We start from the raw sequence: 16497 nt of genomic DNA on the forward strand, positions 1-16497 counted from the left end.
ATACGGTATTACCGAGAAAATAATATTTTGTTTCGGCCTACTGTGTAACGTGCGCCTATACCGGCGGACCTTGTCCAGACCTGCGCCTATGCCTCAAATGTACTACTATTTAAAAGCAGCATAGCGAATTTTGTGCATTGATGAATGGATTAAGAGATATTTCAAAGCATCACGCAACTCTTCCTTCATCTTGAAAATAGCATTCAACTGTCGTTTACACATGTCTGCGTTGAAACGCCATTTGCAGCACCTACTCCATCAAAAAAAGTACACGATGAGCAGGATCATACCCTTTCAAGCATGGGAAAGAAAAAAAGAAAAGAAAAAGAATCAACCAACACCCAAGTCCGTTTAGACTGCGCGATAAACCATATTCTTCAGTGCAAATGAGGCGAACCTAATTCAAATGCGTGATAGCTGCACAAGGCAAAATCATATGGGCCCACGTCATGCCATGGCGGGGAAATTAATAATCAAATGGCCTTACCTTGCTTAAAACGTTGTCTTGATCACATAACTCCTTACAATTATTCCACTTAAATCCATACGGTTTAACACACCCAACAAAGATAGCAAGCGCATTGCTAATTCCCACCAGAAACCTAACAGTTTACGCTACGATGTTTTCTTCCGTTTCTTCAGTAGATGACATTTCAAACGTTTATTACCCACATCCCAAATGTCATACGTTATATTATTTTACCTTGTTGTTACTCATGTAACCTACTCAAAACATAACTCGTTGGAGAGATCTCGTGGAAGTGGAGTACCCCAGGCTATGGTGTGCCTTAGGGGACATATTAGATTTTTTTCGATTTTGCGCGGTCATTTACATTATTGCTGGCTCTTCCTTTTCGTTTGGTTTGAAACCAAAATACTGCCACACTGCCGATGTATATATTTTTTTTTTTGCCACTAACTCGTTATCTTGACTTGCCATCTTTCAACCGCGGTCTCAGTCTCTTGCGAAGCTTTCTGTCAGACTCCAAATGTCATGCAGAGTTGCCATGGTAACGACATAAACAACCCTGCACGCGATGAGAACTTCTTTAGGAAATTGATAGAATTAGTGAAAATACGATCACACAGTTATTCGGGATGATCTTCAATTTATTATTTTATATTATGACCTCATGTACTCCATTATTTATTTAGATATTATATATTTTTTTAAAATGACGGTAATGAGACCGATACCGTTGGTACTTTTGGATACCTCGGGATACCTTCTTACCGTAATACCGCCCAACCCTACCGGATAGTAAACAATAAACATGGAGGACATGGAGTCGTTAGTGTTGCTGGTCTTGGTGCTGTGGCTTGTTGTCACCGACAACGCCAACAGATACTGGCAAGAGCGTATAGATGAGGCGAGGCGCATAAGGCTTCAGAAATTCTCGTAATTCTTCTTCTTCCGGGTTTACGGTGTTTACAGATCCCAGCGTGCTCGCAGGGCGTGTGTGGGCGTGTGAGGACACTCCTCCTCACCAATCAGTGCACAGGGGAGTGTCTGCTCACGCCCCAGCCCCACTCGGCTCGGTTTGGCTCGCTTCAGCCCCACTCCAAAACCGTGCGAGTTTTGGGTGCTAAGCAGGGCTGAAGCGAGCTGAGTCGTGCTGTTCTGAGATAGTCGAAACACGAGCCGTGTCGGGCTGAAGTGAGCTGGAAAAGGGCCATAAGGAATGAAATGTACTAAAATGATGAATGAAGTTAGCAAATGGCCTTGTTTGTTAAATGTTTGGGCGCTGAATTCATTTTTCATTTGTAAAACAACATATGACCTCTGATAACCTCAAGGTCATTAAACTTAGCCTATAGGCCTATGCATTTAACGGCATTTTTAAACTGACTTTACTCCCCCAAAAAGAATATGAACAGACAAAAAACAAATAGAAAGGAACAAATACAACATTAAATGCCAGTCCATGTACATGTGACTTACTTTTCACAATGGGAATGCCTAGGCGATCACCTTACATAACATTGCATTACATTTAGCGGTTATTGTTTATACAAAGCTACTGAAAAAAGGACAGATTCAGCAGCATACAAAATGTGGGAGCATACAGGGCATACAGGTTAATCAGGGTTAGTATATATGAGAGTTTTTTTCTTTGTTGTTTGTTTTTGTTTTGTTTTAAACGGGGTAAAGCCTTTACAAAAAACAAACAAAAAAAACTCTCATATATGAGTGATTCCACGCTTATGGGTACTGAAATGGGGACATGAACTTATTTTTAAAAATTCACCTAAAACCATTTCTTTTTTTACCATCAGGTCACAAAACATGTAATCTTTAATGAATGATATGTTAAAAGATAACTTTAATTTTCTGAGATGTAATAAAAACATATTTATATGCCAAAGTCAGAACGTAACAGAAGTGTTGTGGACATATATATTCTCAATTTTAACAATGTAGAATTACTTTTTGAAACATAGGAAGGTGATGTTTTAGCAAATATAATTAATAAACATGTGTAGTAGAATAAACATACACATTCTTTCAATAAGATTAACATGGTATAGAGCTAGATTGTAATTAATTTGTAACAGACGCGAGATGGACAATCGTAACAGAAGTAATGTAACAGACATCATTTTGGAACTCAGGCTTGACTTTGGCATATAAATATGTTTTTATTACATCTCAGAAAATTAAAGTTATCTTTTAACATATCATTCATTAAAGATTACATGTTTTGTGACCTGATGGTAAAAAAAGAAATGGTTTTAGGTGAATTTTTAAAAATAAGTTCATGTCCCCATTTCAGTACTCATAAGCGTGGAATCACTCATATACTAACCCTGATTAACCTGTATACCCCCACATTTTGTATGCTGCTGAATCTGTCCTTTTTTCAGTAGCTTTGTATAAACAATAACCGCTAAATGTAATGCAATGTTATGTAAGGTGATCACCTAGGCATTCTCATTTGTGAAAAGTAAGTCACATGTACATGGACTGGCATTTAATGTCGTATTTGTTCCTTTCTATTTGTTTTTTGTCTGTTCATATTCTTTTTGGGGGAGTAAAGTCAGTTTAAAAATGCCATTAAATGCATAGGCCTATTGAGGTATTTCACTCACGTGACCAAGTCATGTGACGCTGCCATTTTGGACGGCACGCATTCAATCAGTTTGAATGCGAGGAAGGCGACAAACGAAAAACATAAAAGAAAAAGGAGCGAGATGCAGAAAACACCTTCACTATCCAGCAACGTAGGGCATTTACAGGGCGAGCAGAGGGAGAGGTATTTGCAAAAATTGAGGTTAGCAGGCTTAGAGAACGACGTTTACCTGCTTCCACCAGGATTGTTCACTGACAGCTAAGATTTGTTCACATTTTCATTTACTTTCGGTCCTCAGGATAAACAAAATGTTATTAAATGTCATTGAAATAACTTCTTAGTCTGTTGAGACATGGCCTGTTATAAGTTTTTCCTTTACTGTATTTACTAGTTTACTGAGCGCGCTCCGGAGCTGGCCGGCTGGCGCTAGCTAGCTAGCGCTCCGGGGCCGGCTGGCGCTAGCTAGCTAGCGCTCCGGGGCCGGCTGGCGCTAGCTGGCTAGCTAGCGCTCCGGGGCCGGCCGGCTGGCTAGCTAGCGCTCCGGGGCCGGCCGGCTGGCTAGCTAGCGCTCCGGGGCCGGCCAGCTGGCTCAGTAAACTAGTAAATCCAGTAAAGGGAAAAACTTGAGACTGAAAGGTTTTAACAGTCATCCAAATGACTGAACGTAAACATTGCTACAGTAACATACCAGCTACTGTTGTTGACATTAGCTAGCTTGCCGTCCAAAATGGCGGACACCGGGGCGTCACGTGACCCTGTGACGTCAGGTGAAATACCTCAATAGGCCAAGTTTAATGACCTTGAGGTTATCAGAGGTCATATGTCGTTTTACAAATGAAAAATGAATTCAGCACCCAAACATTTAACAAACAAGGCCATTTGCTAACTTCATTAATCATTTTAGTACATTTCATTCCTTAGAAAGCTGAGAAACTGGGTTCAGCTGAGACGTTTACAGGCCCAAAGTTCAATGACCTCTAGAGGTCAACAGAGGTCAGATAGAGCTCAGCATATTGCAGATTTGAATTCGGCACACCCAAATTGACAAAATAAGACTGTTTGCCGACTTTGTCTCAAAAATGCTTTTGGGTGTCACAATTCTGGATTTTGGTACCAGTCTATTTCATCCGCCATATTCTCGGAAGGAAGTTACTCGGTAACCACGGAAACATTTCGCGCACGCGCATTTCAACTACCGTGAAAGAAAACCGCAAACATTTCTTGCTAGTGTGGACAGATGCACTAAACTGTACCGGTATACTTTGTATCCAGTGGCGTGCACAGACATTTTGGGGGGCAAGAGCTCTGGGGGGGAAAAGGGCACTTTTTTGCGCATGTGGAACACCTTATTATAAAAGTCTGAGATTTATCCCTCCTCTTGTGTTCGGGTCGCCACTGACCCGTTTTAGTTTTTAAAGGTGTAAAACAACCACTTAATGTTAATTTATTACATCAAGGCTTTTTGACTTTGCCAGGAATCTCTAGTTGAACAAAATAGAAAAATAAATTTTTGTTTTCCTAAATCTGAAAATGGTCTAGCAAAAAATATAATACTTATGTGCAGTTGTTTCTGTATGCGACGGGCTACTTCACGACAAAATAATTACAGCTTGGGCTTAGAGGGCAAACAATAAATTTTCACTCGATTCATGTGTTACCTGGCTGGTGGGGCAGGGGAAGAGCTGCCTGACTGCCCGATGTGTTGTCTGCGCTACGACAAGGCCGTGGCTTCCAGGACGCTATGCTGCTGCAACCTCACATTCAGTACGTTTACATGCACGTCCAAATCGAGCTGCTGTCGGTAATCGAGCAAAGGGTCCCAGCAGGGGTGCCGGAGAAATCCAATCCTACATGCACAAGTGAAATCGGGCTATTGTGCAAGGTGCATTGTGCACCCGAGCCACACGTGGCGCTACACGCCCCATCGTGTTGGTACACTTCCGGTTGTCGTCATGAAGAAGAGCTATAGTGTTGCCAGATACTGCTGACGTATTCCAGCCCAAAACATGTTCAAATCCGCTAAAATGCACTTAAAACCCCCAATCTGGCAACACTGGCAGTTCCGTGCTCAAGCTGTTAGGCTTGCTCTAACAGACTGTATGGCTACAAACTGTCTGGCACAGACCACGGTTTTGTAATGGCCCTTTTCCACTACCCTTTTTCAGCTCGCTTCAGCTCGCTTCAGCTCACTTCAGCCCGACACGGCTCGTGTTTCGACTACCAAAAACCAGCACAACTCAGCTCGCTTCAGCCCTGCTTAGCCCCTAAAACTCGCACCGTTTTGGAGTGGGGCTGAAGCGGGCTGAAGCGAGCCAAAGCGAGCCGAGTGAGGCTGGGGGCGTGAGCAGACACTCCCCTGTGCACTGATTGGTGAGGAGGAGTGTCCTCACATGCCCACACACGCCCCGCGAGCACGCTGGGATCTGTAAACACCGTAAACCCGGAAGAAGAAGAATTACGAATTACGAGAATTTCTGAAGCCTTATGCGCCTCGCCTCATCTATACGCTCTTGCCAGTATCTGTCCGCGTTGTCGGTGACAACAAGCCACAGCACCAAGACCAGCAACACTAACGACTCCATGTCCTCCATGTTTATTGTTTACTATTCGGGTCGTGAGACTACCGCTTAAAAGATCACTGATGTCACTGTTTGCGCTGCTTAACGACATCACGTGACGTCCACCCACTTTCGCTAACTCCACCCAATGTGTCCACCCACTTCCAGCCAGCACGGTTCAGCGCGGTTGTAGTCGAAATGCAACTCCAACAGCCCCACTCAGCACGGCACGGCTCAGCCCGACTCAGCCGCGTTTGTAGTGGAAAAGCGGCATAAGACAACTTATTTTGCACAAGAATATTTTTCTAAAGTCCATTTTTTGCTTACAAAAAAATATTTTTTTTTGCTTACAATTTAACTTGTGTCTTAATAAACACACAAAGTTCAATTGTTTTGTTTTTATTGACATTCTTCAGATGTTGGACATACACACACACACACACACACACACACAAATACAATGACTTGTTTATGTACACAATTCACAGCTATGCAACAGCTGTACAGATGTATTTGGTGATACAGTAAGTGAGCTAAATTTTAACAGTGCAAACAATGCCACAAAAAGAAAAGATTCATGCCATTGTCATGATTCGTTGTCATGCCGACCGAGGCTGTTGTGTTTCCCTTGTGGTCTCGTCACTCGTCACTTCCGGAAGGGGCAGTGCTGAAGTAAGTAGCTCGAATACGTAGCTCAATAGGGTTTACATGCACTAAGTAGCTCGGCAGAAATCGCATAATCTAGGTCGTGTAGCTCGATTCCGAGAAATCAAGTTCGGTTCAATTTCAGCCGAATTAAGGCGTATACATGGCATTTTGAACTTCGATTTCAGTCGAGCAACGGCAGAAATTCGATTCTCTCTATGTGCATGTAAACGTAGTGATTGAATGCACTGCACGCTTGTTCACGTGACAGAGCAAGAGAGACAGAGGTCCGGTGTGTGTGCGGAGGGGGCACACATCGGGACATTATTTTCACACATGCTTTTAATGCCGCGGCTTTTCTAAAGGATCATGTCGACATTGGCCTCAGTAAACTGTAAAAAAAAAAAATTCAAAAGGGCCCTTTTTTGGACAGAGGGCAGAGGGGCAGGTGCTTGAGCACCACCTCGTGTCTATCTGTGCACGCCACTGTTTGTATCGATACAGTTATACCACTATCGTACCGGTATACATGTGAACACAGCATTTCTGGTTCTAGCAGTATCAATTGGGACTGTGTAGACCTTTTTTCTATTTTGTGCTACAATGTTAAAGGAGATACACAGAACCATGGCCTCACTTTTTGTTTATAAATGCCTTGAGACCGCAAGAATGGCATAAGACTCGTTTTAAGCGTTAAAGGGCACCTTGCATGGTTTTTTCATTAATTGTGCGGTGGTCTCTAGTATGAATGAATGCCCTGTGAGCTGGTTTTGGTGAAAAAAATGCTGTGGTTCTCCTGTTTCAGGCTGTTCTAGTTTGGTGGAGGAGCGCGTGGTGGGAGAGCGACAGGATTTCAGCTCTTACTCATTAATATTCATGACATGTAAAGCCTAGGTCACAACCGGACGTACGATTTTTTTTTTGGCCATGCGATTTTTGGCGTTTCCCAAATTGCTGTTTTTTTTGTTTGTTTGTTTGTTTTTTTGTTCGTGGAGAAAGACGCACATTGGCCGTAAGGCCATTATTAAAAAATGTTCTGTTTCCGGTCCACCGGCCGGGTGAGTGCCGTTTGTGCGGGTGAAATTTTTTTTTAAACGCCGGTTTTTCGACATTTTTTTCGGGTTCGTAAATCTAAAATCGAACTTGACATTTCCGCATTCCCAGGGCTTTCCACTAAGGCTCATACTAGCCAGCCATGACAAATAAGTAGCCAGCCGGGGGGTAAACACAAAATAAACTCCTGTGCATGCAGTTCCCAGGATTAAGTGTATTTTCCACAGACCATTTATTTATTCACTTTACTCAAATACAAAGTAAAATGGCAGTAACTCTTCTTTCTTTTCTTGCGTATTGCATCATGAGGTGTTCCTGGCTTGTAAATCTCTTATTTTCGGTGCATGACACATTCACGCAGCTGAGCATGCGCCGAGTGCGCGCGCACACCGCATGTCGGGGCGCGGATGAGTTACTCTCCCTTGATCAACGGTTCAGTTTGACATTATTGTCAGTCCGTTAGATAAACATTTAATTTTATTAAAATCGAAAATGAATATTTAGAGCCTGTGGGCTACAAAAATAGTCATTAAAGTAGCCGGCTGGACTTAATTGTGTGGCCGGCGCTTGTGGAAAGCCCTGTCGAATCAGCTCTGCGCATGCGCTGTGCGGCACAAAAAAACGGCAGCCACCATGAAGGAAGCAGATCCGGAGTTTTCAAACATTTGCTTAAGTGTGAAATCGCAAAATGGTATTCTAGCGAACAACAAAATAGTAAAGATTCAGAAAAACAAATCATTCAGTGATCATTTTAATAGTGTAATTTCATCCGAACTCGGCCTAACGCTCGATTTAGAACTACAAAAAGTCCGCGTGTCGGACATTTTAAGTACCTTTGTAAAAGTTTTGCAAATGTTGCAGTCAGCATTTAAAATGCTAACTTAAAGTTTTTGTACAAGTTTCAGTTGATTAAACTGTCATATTTTATTAAATGTCTGCTTTTGTAATAAAAAAAAGTACTGAAAGAAAAAGCAAACACAGCATTGCGATTTCTTATCCATCCATATATAATTAAAAAAAAATAAAAATAAAAAAATCCCTCCCTCCCGACTGAAATTTTTTTTGCCCACGAATTTTTTTTTTTAAGGATGGCCTAAGTTTGTCTTGCAACCTGAAAAAAACGTAAGCGCCCGTAGAGTTTGTTTGACATGACAAAGAACCTCTGCGGCCAGTCTACGGCTCGAAAATCAGCACATCACATGCGTGCCCTCCGTGCGTTTCTTGCGTTTTTTGCACGTAGACCGGCCGTAGGAGCACGTACGGCTGGTTGTGACCGAGGCTTAAACGTGCTACTTCTGATCGGCTAACAGCACTGTGACGCTACCTCCAGTGGGTCAGAACAAGCAGATGTGGGTGTCTCTGTAAAAACTGTTTTGATTGGCTATTATGGTCTCGACATCAATGTTTTGACCAATAGCAATGTACATAACACGAATTTTACATCACATTCAACGAGATTTAAACGAGACTAAAGATGGCGAATTACAAATAATGTGTAAACATCGTTGGAGTTAAAGTTTGAACAGCATGAAGGAACATACCCCAACCCCCTGAAATTAATAAAAAAACATTCTCAACGGATTTGACATGATATAAAAAGGTCGTTTTTTTTACTCAGAAAAAGCGGAAATCTGCCGAAAAGCGGAAAACTCTCATCCCCGCCGAGCTTGTGACCATGTCATGCATGGTAACGTGGAGAATATGAACATGCTGTTTTGTGACAAAAACCTTCGAACAAAAAGTTCATGTTTTACTTACAGCTTGTGAGCTGGTGGTCGATCGTCTTGACGGTACAGATCCAGGGATTAAAAACAACCTCGAAGCAAAACCACTACTGAAGGCACCGAAGTTTGAAAAGTCCCTGTGGTTGAAATGATCAGAACACAGTACTAACGCTGCATTACACTTCGCTGTAGGTGTTCCAAAGATAAATTCCAAGCATTTCTTCTTCAGCTCTTCTATCTTGGGCAAGAAATGCAACGTTGATGTGTTACTGCCACAAATAACACCGGCATGAACTTGTTCAGACATGTTTTCAGCTTGCTGTTAGGTCCTCTTCCGCTACTGATGAGATGGGCTCTGCTATCTCTCCTCGCGCTTAAATCCGAACTTCCTTCCTGTGGGCGGTTGCAAGCCAAGGTGGGCGAGGCCATGAATACTAATTTACGAAGTGACGCAAGATCGTATGGCTTTTTCAGATCCGCTCGTTTTTCCGACTATTTTCTTTCATAAGCTAATACAGGGAATGGGAGTAGAATTACATTTTCACACGCAGCATGCATATGCAACTCGGAGTGAACTATGGTATTTCAAAAAGAGCCAGTATTAAACGTTTTTGGTGGAAGGGCACCTTTAACAATAAATCTCATAGTAATTATTACGATTAAAATGATTCATATAGGTAGCGGTCTGAGTGAATGACCTTGACACACGTCAGCGGGAAGGCTATCGGTCTCATTGCCATTTTTGCTATACTAAAACGCACAGCTAACTGCAACTTCAATCTTCCATTTTGAGCTAATTTATCGGCATGCCACGTAAATGTAGCAACACAACAGAAGGTGGATTTACGTTGCGTTCATGGCCCAAGAACGTTCAAGCTGCAAAGATTTGGACGCGTCTTACGAGAAATTCACGGGCCTATTGGGCGCCTACGAAGTGGTCTGTCCTCTGCTTTGCACATTTTGCTGAAGACTCGTACGAGACCTCTGATCTGTTGAGGAGCATTGGCTATACGTCTGTATTGAAAGAGGGTGCAGTACCAACAATTAAAGGAAAAGAAAACCATAAGAAAAGGAAAGTAAGTTCAGTTGCACCAGTTCTCCCGGAGTGTGAGCCGAGCAGTAATGGCGGAGTACTCGGTATGGAGAATGAGTGGACCAGTCATCAGATTTTTCCACTGGATATATGCGTAGCTCAGCAGCAATATCTCGCTTTTACGTGGAAGAAGCGAATGAACGAAGAACTGAAAGTCAGATGTACATGCATGTACATGTATGTTGCATAAGTTATAACACCTGTTTTAATGAGTCACATGAGACTGTCAGTTCAATTCCATCCAGTTCTCTAGATGGCTTTGTTCTCTGGCTTTATTTTGTAAGGTGGGGGCCTCCGTGGCCAACATGTTACTATTGGATTTGCTTTCCGATGGTTCGAACTGATACGGTTCTGTGTGTGTAGTAGTAGTATGTACACGCACTCCAATTTCAGGACCATCACAGTCAGATGTACGGTATTACTATCTGAGGAATCCAAAGAATCTCCAATAAATCCAAACAAAGAGGCCATTGCAACCGCTCTCGCCTGCCGAGTCTGGCTTTGGTCTATAGCTGTTAAAGGCCTCGGCCTTAAAACCGGTTACCGCTGTGATGTCACGCACTCGGGGCTGGCTGGCTCAGCAGGGCAGCTTGAATGCCAACTTTGCGGTCGATTTTAACTCTCAAAAAAAAAATTTTTTTTATTCACAATTATTATGCAGCATACAAGAGTCAAGGATGGCGATACTGTCCACTCAAAAATGTATTTAAGAATAAACGTTCTGCGTATCTCCTTTAAGGTGAATTGAACCTGTTTGAAATTTTAAGGTTAAGTCCCTACGATAATCACGGAGTTGGCACAAAGGAAAAAGCCATTGCAAGATTAATTTATTATATCACTGTGATAAACTTCCCTGTGTATTTATGAATCTTGTCATTCCCTTTTTGTCCACTGAAACACGTGACGTGTTATTGCATCCAAAAACATGATTTGAATGGACACTCTATCCTGTTATCTCTCTCAACTAACTCATTGGGGGGGGGGGGGGGGGGGGGTTCTGTATTTACAGGCTCTGAAAGAGATTCTCTCACAACATGAGCAAAATGTACGCCCTTCAAATAATACTGCATCTCCAGGTACTAATGACACATCCATCTTGCATCAAATACCCTCTGTAAACAAAATAAACTGTCTAAACAACCACTCTCTCCTCCTTTAGGTATTTTGTCCGAGTGTGCTATAGACAAATTACCTGAGGCATCTGGGTCTGCTGTAGTACAAATGGCAGCTCCTCCTTCTTCAGATACTGCATCATCGGCACAAACACAAACGGCCTTTCCACCCTCTCCATCTACAGCATCTGAAACGGCCTCTCCCTCAATTGATATGGTGAGTTTATTAAAAAATGAATAAGGCCATCCTTAAAAAAGATCGGTTTCCTGTCCACCGGGTGAGCAAAACAAATTTTCAGTAGGGAGGGAGATATATATGGATAAGAAATCGCAATGCTGTGTTTGGTTTTCTTTCAGTACTTTTTTATTACAAAAGCAGATACATTTACAACCCCGATTCCAAAAAAGTTGGTACAAAGTAGAAATTGTAAATAAAAACGGAATGCAATAATTTACAAATCTCAAAAACTGATATTGTATTCACAATAGAACATAGACAACATATCAAATGTCGAAAGTGAGACATTTTGAAATTTCATGCCAAATATTGGCTCATTTGAAATTTCATGACAGCAACACATCTCAAAAAAGTTGGGACAGGGGCAATAAGAGGCTGGAAAAGTTAAAGGTACAAAAAAGGAACAGCTGGAGGACCAAATCGCAACTCATTAGGTCAATTGGCCTAACATGACTGGGTATAAAAAGAGCATCTTGGAGTGGCAGCGGCTCTCAGAAGTAAGATGGGAAGAGGATCACCAATCCCCCTAATTCTGCGCCGACAAATAGTGGAGCAATATCAGAAAGGAGTTCGACAGTGTAAAACTGCAAAGAGTTTGAACATATCATCATCTACAGTGCATAATATCATCAAAAGAGTCAGAGAATCTAGAAGAATCTCTGTGCGTAAGGGTCAAGGCCGGAAAACCATACTGGGTGCCCGTGATCTTCGGGCCCTTAGACGGCACTGCATCACATACAGGCATGCTTCTGTATTGGAAATCACAAAATGGGCTCAGGAATATTTCCAGAGAACATTATCTGTGAACACAATTCACCGTGCCATCCACCGTTGCCAGCTAAAACTCTATAGTTCAAAGAAGAAGCCGTATCTAAACATGATCCAGAAGCGCAGATGTCTTCTCTGGGCCAAGGCTCATTTAAAATGGACTGTGGCAAAGTGGAAAACTGTTCTGTGGTCAGACGAATCAAAATTTGAAGTTCTTTATGGAAATCAGGGACGCCGTGTCATTCGGACTAAAGAGGGGAAGGACGACCCAAGTTATCATCAGCGCTCAGTTCAGAAGCCTGCATCTCTGATGGTATGGGGTTGCATTAGTGCATGTGGCATGGGCAGCTTACACATCTGGAAAGACACCATCAATGCTGAAAGGTATATCCAGGTTCTAGAGCAACATATGCTCCCATCCAGACGACGTCTCTTTCAGGGAAGACCTTGCATTTTCCAACATGACAATGCCAAACCACATACTGCATCAATTACAGCATCATGGCTGCGTAGAAGAAGGGTCCGGGTACTGAACTGGCCAGCCTGCAGTCCAGATCTTTCACCCATAGAAAACATTTGGCGCATCATAAAACGGAAGATACGACAAAAAAGACCTAAGACAGTTGAGCAACTAGAATCCTACATTAGACAAGAATGGGTTAACATTCCTATCCCTAAACTTGAGCAACTTGTCTCCTCAGTCCCCAGACGTTTACAGACTGTTGTAAAGAGAAAAGGGGATGTCTCACAGTGGGAAACATGGCCTTGTCCCAACTTTTTTGAGATGTGTTGTTGTCTTGAAATTTAAAATCACCTAATTTTTCTCTTTAAATGATACATTTTCTCAGTTTAAACATTTGATATGTCATCTATGTTCTATTCTGAATAAAATATGGAATTTTGAAACTTCCACATCATTGCTTTCCGTTTTTATTTACAATTTGTACTTTGTCCCAACTTTTTTGGAATCGGGGTTGTAAATAAAATGACAGTTTAATCAACTGAAACTTGTACAAAAACTTTATTATAAAACCTACCGTGCAGGAACAGGCGTCACCACAGACGGTCCTCGACATTTCACTGCCTCTTTGATTATGTCCTGGCGGCCGTCTAAATACCACAAGTAGTTTGTAACGTTCATTACTACATTTGTTCCTTCAGTTTGGCCAATATGTCTAGATAGACAAGGTCCTTCTCTCTGGATGTCTTTTTATAATTTCATTGTGTAATTCGTTCTTTTTATTTGCTACACACACAGTTTTTAATTCTGTCCAGCCAACCTGCATTAGTTCCGTAAGCATGTTTTTTTTGTTCAGTTCCGTTCTCATTTTGAATAGATCTATTAGGTTCTCCTACAGATCTGTCAGGGTCATTAACAAAGTAGGTAATGAATTTCGCATAACAAAACTCAAAAGCTGTTTGTAACGTCTCGGATGGATCAAGATCAAACGAATTTTCCAGTAACGGTTTGTGACGGTCCGACACGCGGACTTTTTGTAGTTCTAAATCGACCGTTAGGCCTAGTTCGGATGAAATTACACTATTAAAATGATTTGTTTTTCTGAATCTTTACTATTTTGTTGTTCGCTAGAATACTATTTTGCGATTTCACACTTAAGCAAATGTTTGAAAACTCCGGATCTCCTTCCTTCATGGTGGCTGCCATTTTTTTGTGCCGCACGGCGCATGCGCAGAGTTGATTCGATTCTATATTCTGCGCGGAATGCGCAAATGTCAAGTTCGATTTTAGATTTACGAACCTGAAAAAAATGTCGAAAAACTGGCGTTAAAAAAAAAATTTCAACCGCACAAACGGCACTCACCCGGCCGGTGGACCGGAAACAGAGCATTTTTTAACAATGGCCCAACGTTAATTGCACGCTGAAACAAAGGTAGGAAAAAAAAAACACACACACGCCCCTCTACTTAATGTTGTAGCACAAAATAGAAAGGGTCTATACGGTCCTAACTGGTACTGTTAGAACCAGAAAAGGTTCTGGTTTTATAAGCAACTTAGTTTGGAGGTGAACCCAAAGAAATTCCTGGCTGTTCCATGCTCTTTGTGCACAATTCATATGGCACAATGCGCCACCCACTCCTGCCAGCTCCAGAACTGAAAGTGCCTGCCATTATTTACCCGTGAGGTTACAAAGATGACAATTACAGAGACGCTGCGTTATCATAACCGTGAAAGTTGAACACCAAATCAGTAAAACAAAAATAAATATGCAAACTATGATTTATACCATGTATTAACTTCCTGGGTTCTAGAAAACCGCTCCGAGTGACTTGGCTTGCGTATTCATCCGCCTCTTTCTCTGTGGCTATAAGGTTCTCAATCGTCCTCAAACAACCAACCAAAGATTGAGGACGAATTTGAAGCGTTTTCGTCATCTTTTTTTAAAAGAATCAGTCTCAAGAACGCACGCCATTGCAGAGAATCGTATACAGTCTGTGTGGGCACAAAAGAAGGCAGTGGCGCATATGATGTCACACATGCAGCAGAATATTTTGGAACAGAATTCAGATGCAAAAAATTTCTTTTTTTGAACCAGTTTTTTATTTATCGGTGAATTTTACAACCTATTTGAACATATCACACACACAACCTGGGATTTTATGATGTAATTATCGTTAGACTAACACTTTAATGGTGAAGCTATCCAAGTTGCTCATTTTATCAATTTTCTCATTATGAAATGAAAGTAGGCCTACAAATAAATGTATAGAGGGCTACCGCATGACGTCACCGTACCGTGAGATTTTGTTAGGGCGCCATATTGGAAGACCAAGTACGTACGTACGTACGTACATACATACATACTCACTAGGGCTGCAACTAACGATTATTTTAATAATCGATTAATCTGTCGATTATTTTTTCGATTAATCGATGAATCGGATAAAAAACAAACAAAAAAGCATTAATTTCCAGCCCTTTATTCAAAAAAAAAATTCACAGTGCAAAAAATCTTTAGTGCAAAAACACGTTGATCCTTGATCATCCCTGAGCAGTAAAAAAAATAATAATAATAAAAAATAAGCTTTTTTAAAATAAAGTGCACAAAAAGAGGTATATATTTTTTTTAAAGGGATCCGAGTGGTCAGAACAATAAATAAATTATAAAAAAATAAAGAAAAATACAAATCAGAAAACGCTCACAGTTGCACAAACTCACACACACACACTCTCTCTCACTCCCTTTGCTCACACACTTTGCATTGCAATGCAAAAATGTGAGCATGTCCACATGCTCCTGACTCAGGCTCGCTTGTCAAGCTAGACATCGAGCAAACACCAGCACCAGACGAGCTTTGGAGGGATGTTAACGTTACGTTTCATAGCTCCTCGGTTTGCTCCCCTTGTGTCTCAATCACAGCTGGTATTCTGTAGAAAGACTTCTTTTCAACTTTCCCATCAGCTTTGTTAGAACCCTAACACAGCACAAAAGTTTACCATTGTAGGTTTTCGATGAACCAAGTGCCTCGTGGGTTCACATACCGCGCGCTGCCGTTATTTCCCCCTAATCACGAGTTTGTCGGTCTTCCAATATGGCGCAGGGTTTGTTTACTTCCGGTTTCGGGTGACGTCAGTGCAAGGGGTCTATAAAAGAGTATGATTAGATAGATTAGATTAGATAAAACTTTAGTGATCCCTTTGGGAGGGTTCCCTCAGGGAAATTAAGATTCCAGCAGCATCATTACAGATAAACAGAAAAAAGAAATAGAGAAACTTCTAGATAAATTAAAATAAATTAAGTATTTACATATACAAATATAAAAAGAATAAGATATGGGGGGGAATGCTTGTTGATTTCAGAAAACAAAATTAATTAAAACTTGTGCACCAAGTTCTTTAATAGGAAAAAAGATGTGTATGTTGTACAATCGGTCTTCCTCAGAAAAAGAACAGTTCAAAGAAATCACTAAAATCCCAATGCTGCCATGATATTCAACAGTGTGTGTGTGAACTTCTGACCTCACCTGTGCCTATTTTAAACTATCAAAGCTGAGACTTTGATAAATCTGTTAACTCAAATTGAAGTATTTTTCAAGTGTAGATTGTAAATCTGTCAATGTAAGACATATTTATGGGAATGTGAAAGAGCCTGAACATCCCACAGCTCTCTATTGACTTGCACTGGTTTACATTTAAGTTTTACCTGAAACAAGATGGCCGACACGTTACCATATCAGGGTTCCCGTGGGTCCTTAAAAAGTCTTAAATGCAACTT

The 16497-nt window shown here is 41.4% G+C and overlaps 1 protein-coding gene across 3 annotated transcripts in view; it reads left to right on the forward strand.

Annotated features, from left to right (window-relative positions):
* Positions 1-16497, forward strand: part of LOC132879973 (tripartite motif-containing protein 16-like) — a 67115-nt gene that overhangs the window by 15997 nt on the left and 34621 nt on the right. For all 3 annotated transcript variants that reach the window (XM_060913757.1, XM_060913760.1, XM_060913759.1), the window contains exons 2-3: positions 11154-11220; positions 11304-11473. In XM_060913757.1, the coding sequence (XP_060769740.1) occupies positions 11154-11220; positions 11304-11473 (237 nt within the window). The remainder of the gene's footprint in view (positions 1-11153; positions 11221-11303; positions 11474-16497) is intronic.

Source organism: Neoarius graeffei, chromosome 2, assembly GCF_027579695.1.
Source record: "Neoarius graeffei isolate fNeoGra1 chromosome 2, fNeoGra1.pri, whole genome shotgun sequence".
Classification (NCBI taxonomy): domain Eukaryota; kingdom Metazoa; phylum Chordata; class Actinopteri; order Siluriformes; family Ariidae; genus Neoarius; species Neoarius graeffei.